The sequence below is a fragment of the Mizuhopecten yessoensis genome, unplaced genomic scaffold (assembly GCF_002113885.1).
Source record: "Mizuhopecten yessoensis strain PY_sf001 unplaced genomic scaffold, ASM211388v2 scaffold10973, whole genome shotgun sequence".
NCBI lineage: Eukaryota > Metazoa > Mollusca > Bivalvia > Pectinida > Pectinidae > Mizuhopecten > Mizuhopecten yessoensis.
The window spans coordinates 260,789-281,057 of NW_018408814.1; the positions used below are offsets into that span (position 1 = coordinate 260,789).

The 20,269-nt window shown below is 37.3% G+C and overlaps 1 protein-coding gene across 1 annotated transcript in view; it reads left to right on the forward strand.

Annotated features, from left to right (window-relative positions):
- The window catches only part of LOC110464221, a 28,582-nt gene extending 9,707 nt beyond the window's left edge, over positions 1-18,875 (forward strand). Inside the window, exon 2 of the mRNA XM_021519322.1 lies at positions 14,231-18,875. Coding sequence (XP_021374997.1) covers positions 14,725-16,416 — 1,692 coding nt within the window. The 5' untranslated portion in view covers positions 14,231-14,724 and the 3' untranslated portion in view covers positions 16,417-18,875. The remainder of the gene's footprint in view (positions 1-14,230) is intronic.
- Positions 18,876-20,269: the final 1,394 nt, after the last annotated feature.

A 20,269-nucleotide genomic window follows, 5' to 3' on the forward strand; every position in this document is an offset into this window, starting at 1 on the left:
GTACACAGACGGGCGGGTTTGAGGAAGTTAACGTCGAGGTCTGACATTCTGATGACAGGACTTACATAAATCTCATTATCAACACACCTATTTACACCATAACCAAATTAAAGGACCAACAGAAAATGGATCTCTGTACACTTCAAGGTACGATTTCAATCCGTGATATTTCATATAATTATCAAAACTAACCAAAATAGGCGTGTCCTTGTATAGTCATTCTCAGATAATACATATTAAAATACACTTTCTTTTTTGTTCATATTAAAAAGTGAAAATACATTTTAAAAAGTGAAGACGTGACGAAATAAAGCATTTAATAGGATTTGGTAGGATGTTAGAGGACACAGGCATTCCTGCCTCTACATCAACAACAATATAATTTAAAATACCATGTGGTAAACATAAAATAAGCCTATATATAAGACACGGTATGATTGTTCTTCAACTCAAGATCTTTCCAGATTTCGTCTAAATTTTTCTCAAAGTCACATACGCTACGAGATGGAATAACATTGTGTGGGAGACCATTCCGTGTATCAGCAATAATCTATGAATCACTTGAAATATTATAATTGTCAAAACTTAAATTAGAAATTTACCTGAGTTTTTTTGTTAAAATTATCACCATCAATTGAAAATACATTCTTTACTCACTTATGAATCATAACTACAAAGTTTAATGTATGTAAGAAAACAAATAAAATTTGAATAAAATGTATGACTCAGTAATATGAGTGGTATGGTTTAATCATGAACGTTCATCAAGTAGTCTAACGCTGGTAGGTAAATTAGATGTCTGGTTTATAGCAATAACTGAATACGTATTTAGCCCACATACCTCTCTGTACGCCCGATCAATACGGAAACTGAAGTCATATGAATTAAAATCTGGAATCAAATCAATTAAAAACGCTTCGGAATGAGATAATCGCCGTTAATCACACAGTAAAGGTCGTGTGTTGTCTGGGACCACGATACAAAGTCTGGTTATCTTAACTCGAGTTACTAACATCTTATTATTGAATGATTTTTTATGTTGAATCGTTGCTTAAAACTGAACAAGTGACGTATATAAAATATTTTTAAAAACTTGGACATACAAATGTTCACAAATAAAGTTATTTATCAAGTTTAATACAATTATAGATGTTGAGATTTTGAATTAACCATTTGTAAAGTTTATAATATGGTGAACCGATGGGAACAAGTTTACTTGTAAAGGTTTCGATCTGAAATTAGATTCCTGACTTATGAGAGAAGAGATATTTATATACAGTAAAGGAATTTCCTCGTGGGGAACAGTTCCTTTATTTCATTGGGAATGTACAATTTTTCAGTGTTTGTTAGATTCACTGAATATAACATAAAAAGCAGTTATACGGATATGATAAGGTTTTCTTTATAACGTCGGTAAACTCTCGTTATCTCGCGGAGAAAATTACTTCACCTCGAGATAGACATGGAATTACTTCGTGTAAAATTTAACGTATATTTACATCCATTTTATAGTTTTTGCAAATGAACAGAATTACAGTTCGGTTATATGAGATAATGTTTGTTTGTGTCAATGTTGACCAGAAACACTTACCTGTCACGTGGTGTTTTATGTACAGGTATGTATTTCAGTATTGTTTAACCTTCCAAGCACTTAGTAGTTATGTAACGTAACATTATAGATTATTTGTGTCTTGTATCTTACTGAAATGTTGATCGTAACTGACTAGCATAGTATAAAATATACGACTCGACATATTCTTGTTTGTTATAAAGGCCACGGATTGAAAAAGACTCTAATCCTTTTATCCTAATATTGGTCATTAAAACAGGTATAAAACAAGATATACTGATTATTTCGCCGGAATTTAGCAAGGATTTTTGGCTGCGTATTTAAATGAAATAAATAAATAAAAAGCGATTACTTCACTGATAATAAAGAAAGTCGCGTTAGTTACATTTTTTTTTTAATTGAACTATCTTCTTTGTAATACCATAATATAATATCACTTTGACATTTGAATACGGTTATTTCCGGGTTTTGACACCTGAAATGGTAAGAAAAACACGTTTTCTCTTTATGTCACTTTCCGGTTAATATCACATGTTCGTATGACAAATCATAAATGATAATAAGCGAAATCTACTGTATCACATTTCTATACGTTCTATGCGAGTGTACAATTTACTAAGTGAAGACGGACTGTAAGGTCCTAAATTATTTACGTTATGTACATTAAACAACTGTTTCTCTTCTGATTTCATTGGAGACTTATCAGTTATACAGTTTTATAATTTACTTATACAGAATTACATATAAATAAGTAATACGATTGTTTAACTTATTTATACAGAATCATTCAGAAATAAGGTTTACAGTTGTACACTTATCTATAAAGAATTATGTAGAAATTAGTTATACAATTGTTAAACTATTCATACAGAATTAAATAGAAAAAGGTAATACAATTGTTTAACTTATTTATATAGAATTATATAGAAATAAGGTGATACAATTGTGTAACTTATTTATATAGAATTATATAGAAATAAGGTAATACAATTGTGTAACTTATTTATATAGAATTTAAGAGAAATACATTAAACAGATGTATTTATACAGAATTATGAAGAAATACGTTGAACAGTTGTATATTCCAACCAATACATTGTATTTGTCATTTTTAACTTAAATGACTCACAAATCGACGCCACATTCATAATTTAAGAAATAAAACCACTTTATCGTAACTTACGACAGAATTGTATGATAGATACATTGACGTCACGTGTTAATTAGCTCGATAAAACACGAATATCCGATTAAAATGAGTTTATAATACCACAATGAAAACAGGAATATTTACAGTGTGTGTCACTCGATCTTACTACGTACTATAAATAAGCTCCCTAATATAGTCCGGCCTGATCACGGTTCACCGGGCCGGTATTTACAGAAATGATGGTATTGTAATACTGGGATTAGACGGTGATATTATTAGTACTAAGTTTCTCGTATCGTATTCTATTTTCTAATAAAGCCGATTTTAAACAGAGCGGATTAATTTGACACCCAGGAATGTGCGTTGGTGGATTAGATATGTCCAGAGGAACTGGACGCGTTTCTTGTTGAACCAGTCGCTAATGTCTTTTTATTTCTTAAATGGGGATTTCTATGTAATATAAACCGACATGAAATAAATATCAAATATCCTGTCCAGATTATAGTTGTAGTTGTTATAACAAATTCCCAAAATGTGTGAGAAGACTGTAGGGGGTTTATTTCGACATAATCTAATAACCAGGTCGATACCGCACACATATCTCCGTCAATCATCTACGTTACTATTCATTACTCGCTTCTAATACTACAGCTCATTGAGTCATTCTCGCTTCTAATTCCACACTTCATCCGGTATGTATTACATTTTTTATCAAGTTAATAATTGTTAGCACGGTCCGATGATGTCATCAGAATCTGGGTCAACTTGTTGCTCACGGTGTATGGAAATTCGAGTCATGTTGTCGAAAGATCGTTGAAATGTCATTTAACGTTTCATACGAAATCCATGACGTCATTTGAACCTATTGATTGACTTTTTGACCTCATAGCATGTGGGTCATATAACAAAAAGACACTGGTTGCGGATGAAGCTGCGTCTTCTACAAACTTAATTAATGGGTCAGAGAATCGATAATTTAATTAGTGTCCTTGCGCACGGCTGAACTATTTACTGCGCGAGTTTGGTGATTAATGAGATTTTGATCAAACCTCTGTGTGTCTCGTGGGCCAATGAACGCTTTGGTAAACTTGAGGCGATGTTCAAATTAAGTAGACTAGTTTGATATTTCAGTCAGCTACAAGTATGCGAATTATATTAATGTTGTTTTTTTTTGGTAAATTGTATTTCTTTCTGTAAAATAATGATCTGAATTGGCTTATTCTGATCATCCTTGAGAATATTATTCAAGCTGAATAAATTAGGTCTAAATGTTTGTTTTATGATGAGGCTGTGTTGAGGTGTAAGTTGCTGAGGTCGGCTAGGTCGTCCCTATTGAGTACCTTACAATGAATACGGGAGAAATAATGTGTTTTGTGCCCTCTACTAAAACGTAGCTTGACCCACGGGGGCATTAGTATAGGAGACCCCTATTTTTTAATATTACAAGTAAAGCGATCCATGTCCCTGTGGCTTGACCATAAAACACATGGGTTAGGATTAAGAATCAATCAAATGTTCCGTTGATTCTTACTGTTTTATTAGCGAGTATTTTTTTATTGTTTAAAACGGTTAGCATTTCCCCCTGTTTCTCGGTTTCTCGGTAATAGTCGAGTATTAATGGCATTGCGCGTGACTTTTGTTTACATACCAGAAGAACTCTCAGTAGGGATCTGTATAATATATTGATATAGGTACGCGAACTTAAATTGTTCAGTGTACATATAATAACGGTTAGGTTATCTAGGTTACGGGATTAGAAAGCTTTGCCCCCTACAGACCGTGTGCGTTGACCGGACACTGTTCCGAGCTCACACACGGGATTACTTGTCGGGACCAATCATAACACGCGGGTTCACAGGGGATCGATCTGGTGCTATCTCGGGATTATTGCATTAGAACATCGCGTTGGTGGCCTGATATTACAAGTACAATGTTGTACAACACACAGCGCACAGACTCGCACGCTCTCAGCGTCTGAAGCTCTGTCCAATTCTTACGTAAAGTTGGGTGTAGTAATAGAGCACCTTGGAATTTGTGGCCGAAGGAAGTTGTAAGTGTTATATAACATGAAAACAAGGGCCTGGAAACATATTTTCCGGATGCTTTGACTCCGAGAAACGAGATAGCACTAATCCAAACATTTGCAATGTAAAAATTCGGAAGCAGGCTAGAAATAAGAAATTAGAAAGCTGTGCGGTCTGAAATCTTTGATTGTGATAGAAGAGTGAAGTTGTCTCACAAACCTGTTGACAGCCAACATAATGATTGTAAGCGACACGATCTTATTTCCAGTCAAGATTGAGTAAGAGGATATACGGAGCTCACATTGCCCATCTGTCCTCTCCCCTCCTCTCTCTGATTCATCAAGGTATATGGACGATAATAGAGGTCCTCTACTTAATAAATTATTGTAAATGGGCGGTAACAGTGGTCTAATATTAACTACTCAATAATTCATCCATACGCGTCATATCTACTAGAAAAAGGTCACGTGATAAACCTGCCGGAGTCGGAAGTGATCTATCGTATTCGTTTGTGACGTCAGTAACGTGTTCGATACTACGCCCCTGTCTTTTTGATTTTGAAACGTCCCCTGTGATTGAACTAATCATTGTGATGGCGACGCTTTCCCTTTAAGGCATGTATGTGTGCGATCAAAGAGGTTCTACTACAATGATCGTATATCTATACCTCGACTTACAAATACTTGGGTATATTTCATCACACATAGAAACTATTGCATATGATATATCCAGATAATTTGATTTTAAAAAATATCAGTATAATGAATTTATCAGAAAAAATATTCTGAGAGATATATATGTATCCATCATGTTTATAGACTTCTGCCGATATCAATATACATCCCTAAACATTGACATACATGAGCTTACACATTGTGTTCTGTGATAAATAGACCACCTCCAACAATGCATTTGAGGCCGCCAATAATTGTTGACCCTCGGGGACTGACACACGACCCTCGGGGATATAGAATAACGTTTATGGTCGTGATCGATGAAATGTCATTGTTAGTACACGCTGGCCATACGAATGGTTAACTTAATGGTTATAGGACGCTTTGTATACTGTACCTTACATGTCTTTGATCTATACGTTATGTTATAGCATTACAGCCTCCCATTGACAGTGTTAAACTGGCTATAACGTTTCATGACTGGAATGAAAATATTCGCAAATTAAATTTTCTTAGAACATTCTGTTGTAGGTTTGTCGCATTATAACTTGAGCGACACACCATATTTTTTTATTTCGATTTTCGGGTTTTAAGGATTTTGCTGTATAATTTGTGTTGTCGCTTTACAAAATAAAAACTGTTGAGCTTGAATGTTTATGTAGGTTTGTTTAAATGTTTAGTTTGTTTAAATGTTTAGTTTAAATGTTTAGTTTGTTTAAATGTTTAGTTTGGTTAAATGTTTAGTTTGGTTAAATGTTTAGTTTGGTTAAGGTTTAGTTTGGTTAAATGTTTAGTTTGGTTAAATGTTTAGTTTGTTTAAATGTTTAGTTTGGTTAAATGTTTAGTTTGGTTTATGTAAATGCTTGTTGGAATGTTGATTTTTTGGGATTTTTTGTTTAGAAACCAAATCAGTAGTTTGAGCTGTTGGCGGTTGTCATTTTGGGTTGTTTTGACTGTTTGTGGTTTTTAATTTTTATGATTGGTATTTCACGTCTCCGCCACATCCAGGATCATACGAAGACAGTGTATTTAGGATCATTTAAGGGTCGACATGTGGATTGTTTTCGGTATATGTTGACCTGACAGTTTGTAATGCTGACGTTTAATAATCTATTTTGTAATGACTTTTGGAAGTCGATGTATTACAAATCCTGTACGATGTCTTTTCTGTGCTGAGTTTCCAGCCGACTTGATGTTAAGGACGGTTACTGGCATGTTGGACCAGCCGACTTGATGTTAAGGACGGTTACTGGCATGTTGGACCAGGACCCGAGCAGATCTCATAGCTAGAATAACACTAGTGGAATTCTTCAGATAGAATATTCCCATTCGGTCTGAAAGAACTCTTTTGTTTTTATCTAGATGTATATATATATTTATATCCAATTCTAGGGGAATAGTCACACGTGACAAAGCAAGTTCTAAATGTATAATAGAATCGCCATACACGTTACTGGCATACAGGACGGGGCCCTGTACAATTGTATCTCCATACATACAGGAGGGGCCCTGTACAATTGTATCTCCATACATCCAGGACGGGGCCTGTACAATTGTATCTCCATACATACAGGAGGGGCCCTGTACAATTGTATCTCCATACATCCAGGACGGGGCCCTGTACAATTGTATGTCCATACATACAGGACGGGGCCTGTACAATTGGTTCTCCATACATACAGGACGGGGCCCTGTACGATTGTATCTCCAGACATACAGGACGGGGCCCTGTACAATGGTATCTCCATACATACAGGACGGGGCCTGTACAATTGCATCTCCATACATACAGGACGGGCCCTGTACAATTGTATCTCCATACATAAAGGACGGGGCCCTGTACAATTGTACATCCATACCTACAGGACGGGGCCCTGTACAATTTTATCTCCATACAAACAGGACGGGTCCCTGTACAATTGTATATCCATACCTACAGGACGGGGCCCTGGACAATTGTATCTCCATACCTACAGGACGGGGCCCTGTACAATTTTATCTCCATACAAACAGGACGGGTCCCTGTACAATTGTATATCCATACCTACAGGACGGTGCCCTGTACAATTGTATCTCCATACCTACAGGACGGGGCCCTGTACAATTGTATATCCATCCCTACAGGCCGGGGCCCTGTACAATTGTATCTCCATACCAACAGGACGGGGCCCTGTACAATTGTATCTCAATACATACAGGACGGGGCCCTGTACAATTGTTTCTCCATACGTACAGGACGGGGCCATGTACAATTGTTTCTCCATACATACAGCACGGGGCCCTGTACGATTGTATCTCCATACCTACAGGACGGGGCCCTGTACAATTTTATCTCCATACAAACAGGACGGGTCCCTGTACAATTGTATATCCATACCTACAGGACGGGTCCTGTACAATTGTATCTCCATACATACAGGCCGGGCCCTGTACAATTGTATCTCCATACATCCAGGACGGGGCCCTGTACAATTGTATGTCCATACATACAGGACGGGGCCTGTACAAATGTATCTCCATACATACAGGACGGGGCCTTTACAATTGTATCTCCATACATACAGGACGGTGCCCTGTACAATTGTATATCCATAGCTACAGGACGGGGCCCTGTACAATTGTATATCCATAGCTACAGGACGGGGCCCTGTACAATTGTATCTCCAGACATACAGGACGGGGCCCTGTACAATTGTCTCTCCATACATAAAGGACGGGGCCCTGTACAATTGTACATCCATCCATACAGGACGGGGCCCTGTACAATTGTCTCTCCATACATAAAGGACGGGGCCCTGTACAATTGTATCTCCCTACAAACAGGACGGGGCCCTGTACAATTGTCTCTCCATACATAAAGGACGGGGCCCTGTACAATTGTACATCCATACCTACAGGACGGGGCCCTGTCCAATTGTATCTCCATACATACAGGACGGGTCCTGTACAATTGTATCTCCATACATACAGAACGGGGCCCTGTACAATTGTACATCCATACCTACAGGACGGGGCCCTGTACAATTGTATATCCATAGCTACAGGACGGGGCCCTGTACAATTGTATATCCATCCCTACAGGCCGGGGCCCTGTACAATTGTATCTCCATACATACATGACGGGGCCCTGTACAATTGTACATCCATACCTACAGGACGGGGCCCTGTCCAATTGTATCTCCATACATACAGGACGGGCACTGTACAATTGTATCTCCATACATACAGGCCGGGCCCTGTACAATTGTATCTCCATACATCCAGGACGGGGCCTGTACAATTGTATCTCCATACATCCAGGACGGGGCCCTGTACAATTGTATGTCCATACATACAGGACGGGGCCTGTACAATTGGTTCTCCATACATACAGGACGGGGCCCTGTACGATTGTATCTCCATACCTACAGGACGGGGCCCTGTACGATTTTATCTCCATACATACAGGACGGGGCCCTGGACAATTGTATCTCCATACCTACAGGACGGGGCCCTGTACAATTTTATCTCCATACAAACAGGACGGGTCCCTGTACAATTGTATATCCATACCTACAGGACGGGGCCCTGTAAAATTGTATCTCCATACATACAGGACGGGGCCATGTACAATTGTTTCTCCATACATACAGCACGGGGCCCTGTACGATTGTATCTCCATACCTACAGGACGGGGCCCTGTACAATTTTATCTCCATACAAACAGGACGGGTCCCTGTACAATTGTATATCCATACCTACAGGACGGGTCCTGTACAATTGTATCTCCATACATACAGGACGGGGCCCTGTACAATTGTATCTCCATACTTGTCACCAGCATTATAGGGGACATACGCTGACTCTGACAGCCAGATAGCTACAGATATATTTGTATGCATTGGTAACGCGTCCTCGAGAATTACCTACCGATTGCGGAGTCTGCCCGGCCCGTGTCACAGATCTATATGTAGATGGTATTATTATTGGTATAATGCCTCTATTGCGTTCTGAGATCCCCGGAATCAGGTCATGAATACCTATTACCCAGAAACAATCTACGTTATATACACGGAGCCACAGTTTACCGATGTCGAATTGTCTGTAATTGTAAAACCAATTCCTTTCTGTAATGTTGTGAAAGATTTTCTTGAAAAAAAGCAACAATGGACTTGCTGTTATGATTGTCCGTGTATAGGTCTGATCGACAGCTCGGCAGCTTTACTTCAGTTTCAGAATAAAATAGAAACAAAAATAAATTCAAAAAATTCAAGTGGCACATTGTACAAAGTGTTTATCCTCAAGTTAAATTCAGAGAAACTGGAAAAAACATATGAAGACAAAAAACTAAAGAAAAGATAAATAAAAGGAGATGTTTTAAAATAAGATAATTTATATTGACGGTACATTTTGAAGTTTATAATTCTTTGAAGATAAGATGATTTGTTTTGAATAACTACATACAAATTGTGTATAATAGGTTTTATGTAGAGATTATTTTCATAGGCAAACCTTGTTTTGGTTCCTGTGGAATCGTGACTAAAATCCCAGTCGTATCCTAGGTAACGCAATGGTGGGCATATACACACCAGTAAAGGAGATTAGTCATTTATTGAAATCTTGGAATATGCAGGTTAAATTTGTTTGCAGCTACGAAAAAAATCTTGAAAAGTATTTTAAATCAATTGTTGTGTAATTATTTTCACAATATTTTTTTTTTAACACGATATATTTACACGCTGAGATTTGGGACCTGAATACCACAACTCTCTGTACAAATTCGGGCGTACAATAGGACGAACCGATTTTTCCAATTTTCAGAACAGAGAGAACAGTTGTTATAACCCTGTAAAATTATGCATATAAAATCCTTAACATCTACACATTTATAAAACAATTCACTTCGATTTCCATCGCTCTTTTATAATTACAAATTAATTTGAAGGCATATAAAACAACATATTCAAATTAACACATACATGTTTGTAGAACGTACAGGTCAGTTTGATACCAACTTCTACTTTTAGCAAACCTACTCTGCTCAATTCTGATGATTGTTTATCATATTCCCCAATATAAGTGAAATACCTGTACTCTAGGCCAATACAGTGGTCTCTGTTTACACATAGCATCACATTGACCTCTACTGTACACCATATCATCTGGATTGATAGTTAAACAAGAAATACTCAATAAAACTATCACATACTTTCCGTATGAATTAGTAATAAATTCACATTTAATGTCCCGCAATTCTCGTCACAATCAATTACAGTGTTATTTAGGGTCTAGACTGTTTGTCAAAAATATGCATACATACTAATACTTTAAACATTTTTGAATATTAGGTCTTTGAAATATCTAAATCATCATCACTATTAAATCAATATCACTTTTCATGTGGAGAGAAAACATTGCTTTTATCTATTCCATCAAATTTATACATACAGGTAGGGATGTATATCAATCAGGTACGCTTGTATATCAATCAGTGATACGATTATGCAGGTCATTGATTATATTAACAGTGTAAGTTAGTGATGGTCAGGGAGTCGTAAAAACTTCTCATTCTGGGACAAAACAATATCACACTAGTGTATTGAATATAAAAACATCACGTGTCGCCGGGTTATAGTGATGAATGTTTTTTTCGGTTCTTAATGGACGAAAATTCATAATAGTAAATGTTGTATTATACGGCTGGTATATCCCATAATTTATAGGGAGGTGAAATTGGGGTCAAGTCGTCTGAAACGTTTATGTTAAATCCGAGGATTATTTATCTTTGAAAAATATACCAGGTTTTAGAAACAAACGTCCCACTGACTGTGCAAACTCGGATATAAACCGAAAATGTAAACATTTAGATAACACATTATGATTGTCATTCCGAGACATTGTTTGTAAGTTTTGGCTATTTAGTAACGTAACTTTAAAAACATATCTTAAGAAAAGAATATTTATAAATGATCTTATTTTTTTGATGAAATAGGATAACATATTAGATTTGTATGTCTTATATTTGATAAATATATTGGTCGTTAATCTAAAAAAAAGTTATCAAATTCTTCCTTTGTAATCGGGATGCAATGTAAATAATTTTGAAAACAAAGAACAACACAATCTGGTCCAGAATATAGAATAAAGCCCCATGTCTCCCGGACAATACCCCTTCTTGGGCCCCAATAACGTACGCTGAATATTAATGAGGACTTGAATAGCCATTAAATTTGTATAATACAGAGTAATTAATCATTATGGCTTTCTAACAACCCAAGCCGCCGCCGGACCGGAATGGTTGAGCGCGCCGTAATGGGAATATTCTAATGACGTATGTATAATAATATCAATAAATGACAGGTTTACATAAAATATTATGATTGATAAATGAGAGTTTTTACCCCTCGATAATATATACAGACTTTCATGTTTATAGATAACAGCGTCTTTATATAAACATAGAGCCACTGATTACGTCGTGCAGGGCAGGCAGTGGGTACGTTTATAGGGTTGAGTTAGAGATTCTATTACGATGTGTGGGTTATCAGGTTCGCTTTATAACTATAACTGGTTCACGCTGCACAAACAATTCTCAACAGGTTTCGCATATGAACTTGACCATGTTCCTGACTTGAGGTAGTTTGGTGTATAAGGTATGGTTTGTGCTATGAACAGGACGTTATTCCTGCTATTAACCAGAAATTGTTCAGGTTGTTATTAAGCAGACATCATTCTTGCTATTAACCGGGCCGTATTCTTGTTATTAACCGGGCCGTATTGACGCTATCATTGTGACAATATTAGATGCGAATTTTAATATTCAATGGTCTAAGATGTTGAGTTACGTCATATTCAACAGCCTAAACAAAGTAAGCTTCCCATTGTGTTTCCACAAATATATGATATAGCTTAAATACAAAAGAAAAACAAGCACATAATAAAAAGTACATAAAAACAGGAGAAGCGTGTACAGCAAAGATAATCGTGGACATAGAAATGCACAACTTCTATTGTAGTAAAAAATGTAAACCATACACGTCAATAAGGAGAAAAAATCGTCAAGCATATTAGTTGTGGACAATAATTTTTGTTTAAACACCGTTGAGTTGTGTACTATAAGCCGAACTGTGATGTGAGCCTACTTTTTGATGGTTGTATTAGATATCCTCAAAATACTCCACAATGGTGAGTTGAGTAGAACTTTGTCCCTTTTGAAGGGTACTTTACCCGTGCCGGTTGGTCTGTGTTAGCCGGGTCAGCCATTAGATTTTACCTCATTCACCCCTGAAATTTCATAATGAACTATTCCAACCTTTAAATTGGAAGAGTTCAAAGGTGTCTTTAGGGGTAAATCAGTAAATAACAGCTTGGGATGTTTACTCTAGTCTCCTGTTGCTAGACTGAAAACAAGCCGTCTTTTATAACAGATTTCTGTACATTCAGACAGAATTGTATAGAAAATTAATCCAATTTAAAAGACATTTTAACTTGTTTATGATTTAACAAATAAAACAGTTGTTCAAACCAACTTCGAAATGAATTTTCGGCTCCCTATTTACTTATATCGCTTAATAAGTTGTTTTTAATGAAAATAATTTGCAATATTCGGACAATTTTAGAACAAATTGTGAGTTATGTAGATATAGGTCCTAGACCTTTTCATTCATAAATAAATGTTAGGAGGTTAGGATTTATTTGATATTGAAATTGTGCATATTTCTAAAAGTAGTGACACCTACATACTTCAGACAAACTAGAAGGTCATTAATCTTATTTTACAAAAGTATGACAATTTTTTGTTAATCATCTATGATCTATGATGCCCTTTCTTATTTTAAAACCCATTTTACCTAGCGCACCTGCCTGTGTTCGTTTTTTTAGGCCCTATTACTTGTATAGTTCGTGCTAACATATTTTACACGTTAGTGGTTCGATGTTAACAACACAAACGTCAATTTCATAAAATTAAATTTAGAAAGTTTTCAACAAATAACAAAATCTATAAAGGCAATAACACACAGGTGTATAAGGAATTGCAAATATGTCACGATTACAATGTCGGGTGATTAGTGGAGAAATTTTTAAACACTTTCCCAACAGATTCACCTACTGGTCATGTTAATCGCCTTCTATTGCTGGTCTATTTACAATATTGAAACCAAGCTTAATCTATTAAAGTTTACAGACGTGCCTCCCACTATATTGTATCCTAATACTTAAATACAGGGTTTAATATTGTGTTTTGCTTACGTTTTAGTATATTTTGAGGACCGTGGGTAGTAGTATATTTTATTTTATCTTAAGAGGGACTAAAGTATATCACTAGGCACAATAACTCACCGCATTGTCAGTTTACCTTTCATATTTCCTCCAAAATAAGTAATCATCGGAGATATTCGGAGATATTTTTTTTAATTCATTTACACCCATACATTTTTCCTCAGTTGTCAATTTATTTACACCTCGAATCATTCAAATTGTGTTAATAAAGCATCTTTATGACTTTATATATGTTAATGTTTCTGTGACACCCAGCTAACAATAACGCCAATAGTAGGTCTGTAAGTCTCTGTACTATTGGCGTGTATTGTTAGCTTGATGTCTTGGATAAAGTCTGTGTTGTTAGGACACGTCAAGCTAACAATACACGGCAATAGTAGGTCTATAAGTCTCTGTTACACGAGACGTTAAGCTATCAATACACTGAGTAAGTCTGTTGTGACGAGTTATTAGAACGCTAATGTGTTTGGCGGTTGTTTACACTGGTAATTTGAAGCGCCCTAGTATCTGTACTGTATATCTTTTGACTTAGTTCTTCTTTTTCTTTTCACAGGTACGTAGCTACGACCTCGCCTTCCCCATTGACAGGTACAGACGGCCATCTAAGCTCGGTGTTTGGAATTCTCCGCGAGATATCAACAATAACCGCACGGTCTATATCCCTGTGAGCACAGAGCGATATTTGTGACAATTTAAAGTCTACTCAAGGAATTTCGGGTTTCGTTTTGTAAGGTAACACACACTAGGTGACAATCACACGGAGTTGTCAGTTTCTACTCGCCGCTCACCGACAGTCAGAGTTACACGGATTTCCCTCAGATCCAGCTTACATTGAATGGCGAAACGTCCGACTGTATAATTAAGGGACCAGCTGAAAAGGTCGGATGTTCATCATTTGTTACGCCTCGCTGGACACGACACGTTTTATCTACCTGAAAATTCATATTTCGTAGATCAAAGAAACCTCTATTTAAAGGACAGTCGCTGGTCCAGTGAACATTTGTGTTAAAAAGAAGAAACGTTCTGTTAAAGGATTTGTTAACCAATATGGCGGCTCCGTACGGCTTTGGCCTAGCCGTGTTGGTGTGTTGGGGAGTTCTGACCGCCGTGTCGGGTGACAACAGCTGTGTTTCTAAGGGTCAGTTGTACACACGACTGCCATGGTATGGCTATTTGGTCCAGAAGACGTTCCACCCTAACAACGCGAAGATAGAGTACCAAATATCTTACCCGGTGAGTGAAGGCACCGCTAATTTACTCATCTATTACGACGACCAGGTACGGAAGCTTAAAGACGAAATGTCCTGTATCGAACGAGAAAAAATCCTTCCCGTCAAAAATAATCAAATCATTCCGCTGAACGAGACCGGGAGATGCACTGTTTGGCGCGACAGTGGCGAGCCCCTGTACGTCTGTGTGGGAGAACGCGTGTTCAATTCAAGCTTTCCCAGGACGTGGTATTTTGCTGTGAGTAAATGCTCTATGAACGGGTCCCAGTCTTTGAACATGAACTACTACTTCAATGTCACAGGATATTATGGTGCGTGTGAGGTTGACCCGTTATCAAAAACAATCATTCCAGCACGTGTTGAAGTTGAACCGGACGTCAGTGTCATTGTTGCGCTTGGAGTTGTCTGTGGTGTGACTACAATAGTTGCAATAGTTTTTATTATACTGTTTTTTCTTGGCCGAAGACGGCGTAAAAATAAGAAGGGTGGCTCTGTGACGTCATCACAGGCTACTATGACGCAGGACATATTTTACGTGAACCCGTCATTATCAGACCGTGAACATTCCGACTCTCAATATAGTCACAGTCAGTCCAGTGGGTCGGAGAACTACTACGAGGTGATCCCCGACCGCAGGAGTTACGAAAGTATAAACACACAGCTTGCGCTCCAAGGACACAATATCCGGGGACTTAACCTGAACGCAGCGCATCTAAAGGACCAGAGGAACTCGAACATCCCCGCCTATATCCTCGAGGATTACCCTCCGCCGCCGTACCAACCTCCACGGGGGCTTCATAACATTCACGCTACCATGCCAAGTGGTGTACACCATCGGCAATCAAGTGCGAACGCCATTCTCCAGGGCGGGATAAGTCACTATGCGTCACGTGCTGGTACCCTGTCTGTCCCCAACAGTCACATGACTTCTGGGGGGCGACCATCTATTCAACAACTCGCCGCCAGTGGCATGCACCCAATGTACCGACAACATCGCCCAGTTCAGCCAACTCAGACCGAGGCTGACGTAGATACACACACTGCGCAGAAGCAGTTGGTCAGTGCGGGGGTTAACAGAGTGAATGGTACTCCAGTTCACTCTGACATTATTCAACAAGCTCTGAACAGGCAGCCACTGGTTCACGCTACGAGCCAAGCGAGCCCTGTGCAGAGTTCACCTCAGTCACGTACGAGTGACGTACCGATGACGTCCGATAGTGCCACTCAGCCAATGACGTCATTCCCGAGTGGCGTGCCATCCTCAAGCACTCAAACGACACCGATACAAAATTCAAACTTTGTCAGACAGCTGACAAACAGTGGCGCAAAGTCAAACCAGCAAAACATTCAGCTTCAAACATACGGGCAATCTAAGCACCAACCACAAGGAAGCGGAAGTGCTAATGGTAACATTCCAAACGGAGGACGGACGCCACAATATCCGAACAGTAATGTAGCCAAGTTACTACACGATGCCTACCGGATTCAACAGTTTGAAACAACGGCGTAACATTGGTTATGTTAATGACGTCATCATATTTGGTTAAAATCGTGATGTTATATTTTCATTGGACGCGTTGACGTTCTAGCTCAAAGTGTGCATTCTTAAAGGAGGAATTAATCTTTCGTCTCAACATCGAGGAATTCCATGGTAACAGAAGTGAGGTATAACGATGAATTCAGCTTGTTTCTGTATGTCACTCCATACAGAGAAAGACTGCGCATGCGTCTTTTACAAGTTGACGACATTACGTCATTCCATCAACTGGTTATTTTGTACCCGTATAAGACCGATAACTCGTTTTATACGAGGTGATAGTTGACGGGTTGGTAATTGGCTGATACCTGAGACCGGAGAACTAGCATTGTTTTGAATGTTTTGAAGCATGGTACCTCTACAGATAAAGTGAACTGGTAACGCAACACTTCACGAGGAGGAAAACAATTAATTTTAAAATAGGATGCTCACGGAATCAATTATGACGATAGAAGTCTGATATTAAATCTGTGACTACAACAAACACTTACTGTGCAATCATTTTATCTTAGTTACGTCCTATAGAATTCCTATTGACTATTCACTGCGGGACTGCAATTCAAAAAGTCGCGTCCCCGTGCAGTGTGGGTAATTCATGGCAATATTGAGGTGTAATTGTTCTGGAACTTCCATGCGCCTCCTTCCCTAATTATTTATCCGGAGTCGTGACGTCATCGTATTGTGTGTACTTGTGTGTGTACCTAGTGTATGTTGTGGTGTAATCAAGAGAATGGGGTGAGAGGTCATTAGTGTGAAAGTTTTGTTTTAAGATTTAAAATCTGTTTCAAAAATTGTAAGGTTCAAAAATAGTCATGTCTTGTTAAGGATGCGAGTCCTTTCATTTGTTACTGTGTACAGACATTAAGGTAGAGAGCCCCGCCAATTTTCTAATTAAGACTTAAATGATCATGTTACAGTGGTATTTCCACTATCTTACTATAATATTATAAGTTGTGGCCCTTTTAATGGGGTAAAACCATTTTGAAAAAAAATGTCTAAATAAAACAAACAGCGCAGACAATAAACTACCTGCTTAATTAGCAAGAATTTAGGGGATCGAATCCCCGTGGCGCATATTTGCAAAAAAGGGAAATAACTATGAATACATATCTTGCAAAAAACTTCTTTTATAAAGGGTGGAGGCGACTTCAGACAGAATGCCGAATAGTAACCCTGTTCGTACGGGGATACTACACTGAGTCTACTTTAACTTATAGGATTCGTTATCAGCTATGTATTCTGATCTGTGTTTATAAAATGTAAGTGCATGTAGGTTACTAACAACCCCGTGTTAATGAGGTCAATTTGGACCAGATTATTCTGTAAAGTTAAAATTTGTAGTCCTTTTTTTCTTCATAAGCAATGTTAGACCGATACTTCTGTCAAGTGGAGTACCGTTAATTCTCATTGCTGTTCGGGATCTATTTAACTATTTATTTTCTCGAAAACAATTTCTTCTTTTTAACGAGTTTCCACTTTTAAGTCAGTGGGGCAAATTTAAAAATTTCAGAACAGTGATATGCGAATTTTGATTTCGGCAATTCGGGGAAAAACTTGAAGTGATAAGCTATGGAATACTGATGAAGTGGCAGCTGGAGTGACCTCCCTTGAATTCCGGAAATAAATGACGCCTGGTCCATTTAAAATAAGGAGACATTTACAAGATAAAATAAATAAAAAGAAATATTACGCCTGGCGGCAAACAAAGGCGGTTTATCTTGCCTTACAATGCCAGCCACTCTCTCGGTACAACATGCAAGTTATTAATGTCAAATCGATAGCGAAGCGCTGCTTTCGACACGTGCTAACCAAAGTTTTCTCAGTATTCGATCAAATTCTCCTCAGTTGGCAAAATATACCGCTGTAAACTTGCTAAGTTTACATTTGGGAGTTATTTCGCCACAGAAATCGTCAATATAGATGGTTTAACACAAATATAAAGTGATGTTGCCATGGCAACCGGTTAAGTTATTGTAAAACATGTGGAGGGCGGGTTTTAGTGTATACACACTCTGGAATGAAGCGTTTGAATTCGGCGTAAAGTGTCAATCATTTCTATATTGATATGAAATACCCGATCGTTTACTGTGTCTTAAACATTAAATGTGCGTTACATGTTATCTTACAAAGGTCTCCGGGAAATAAACGGAAAAGGGCACACCTTAGATATTGTTTGAAGTGTAAAACTTTATTCATCGATTTTAGTTTAAATTCTATATTATTGTCAATAAACAACAGCTGTACAATTAATACATCAATACGATGATATACAAGCATCACTTATTTTAACCGACTCCTTAGTTTCACGAAGATAGGGCAGGTCGGAACTGCCACGTTTAATATTCCATAGAATTTGTAGAGGGAAGGGAAATGAAAACAAAGAATGTCGCGATTTTTAAACTTGATATAATAAAAAAAAAAATCAATCTACATCAAATCATTAACTTTACATAAATATGTTTAACTTTTTTTATTGTTATAACATTTTGTATTTTAAACATATTTTCCTATTCCTAGGAGTATCTGTAATAATGGTCTGAATATCGGACAAGCCAAGGGTCACTAGTTATGTTAATGACGTAATGACGTGATACAATACCACTCTTTATGTTATGACGTCATGACGTGATATAATACAACTAGTTATGTTATGACGTCATGACGTGATATAATACTGCTAGTTATGTTATGACGTCATGACGTAATATTATACCACTAGTTATGTTAATGACGTCATGACGTGATATAATACCACTAGTGATTTAATGACGTCATGACGTGACATAATACTACAATTTATATCTGTATAACAATGATAGTTTCAATTTAACACTCGATACATCAATTGCATTTCTTACACATTTTTTCCTTTCATTTTTAAGAAGTAAACGAATCGTTGTTATTTTCAGCAAAGTATTTCGAAATTTAAAATGGAAATCATGCTGTACATTTAGATATGATCTTATATCGCTGGGTTAAGTAGTAACAATATGTTAAGTAACGTTTTAAATCAATTGAAACGTTAGTGTTTAATTCATTGTTTTAATATTTGACATACCAAACAAATGCTGTCTTTGTATTACCGAATTAGATTATGATCAACATCTGTAAACTAATATGATTATTTCATTTTCTAACAGTTATTACTTGAAATTTGTTAAAACGACTAGTTTAACGTTTGTTTATGTTTCTGTGTGGAGGAGTGAGTCCTGTTATCGTTGTTATTGATCAGTGTCAAATATACAATTATTAGATGATTGTAAGTATATATATATCTATAACGGGAGGTACATTTTAACATAGACTGGATTATCTGCCTTAGTTCCATTTCTCTCCGCTAGTCTGCGCTCTTTTGAAACACAGCCGGGTGGAGAGTAGAGAAACTAATTCAGGCAATTTAGTGTGATTTTAACATTATTAATACATGTTAGTTAGAAACTACGGCTGGTCCGGTCTTTGTTGAGACTATCGTGTGTTTTATTGTAAACACACTGTTTACTTTTACAGAGATGTATTATGACATAACAGCATTAAGGGTATATGCTACCCTATGTGTGGCATTTACAAAATTATCCCAAACAGAGATTAATGTAAACAAAATTATCCCTTCCCAAACAGAGATTAATGTAAACAAAATTATCCTGTTTAGAATGTTTTTAATCTAAATGAAATATTATTTTACAACAGAGTTATAAAACGATTCGGAAATATGCAAATCGATATCCTGGTCAAGCTTATTCCGTCTTTGCGTATTGCAGAGTTATTTTTATCTTCGGAGCAGGTATTGATTGTTACGTCACTTGTTTGTAAGAGTAACGTCATCAAT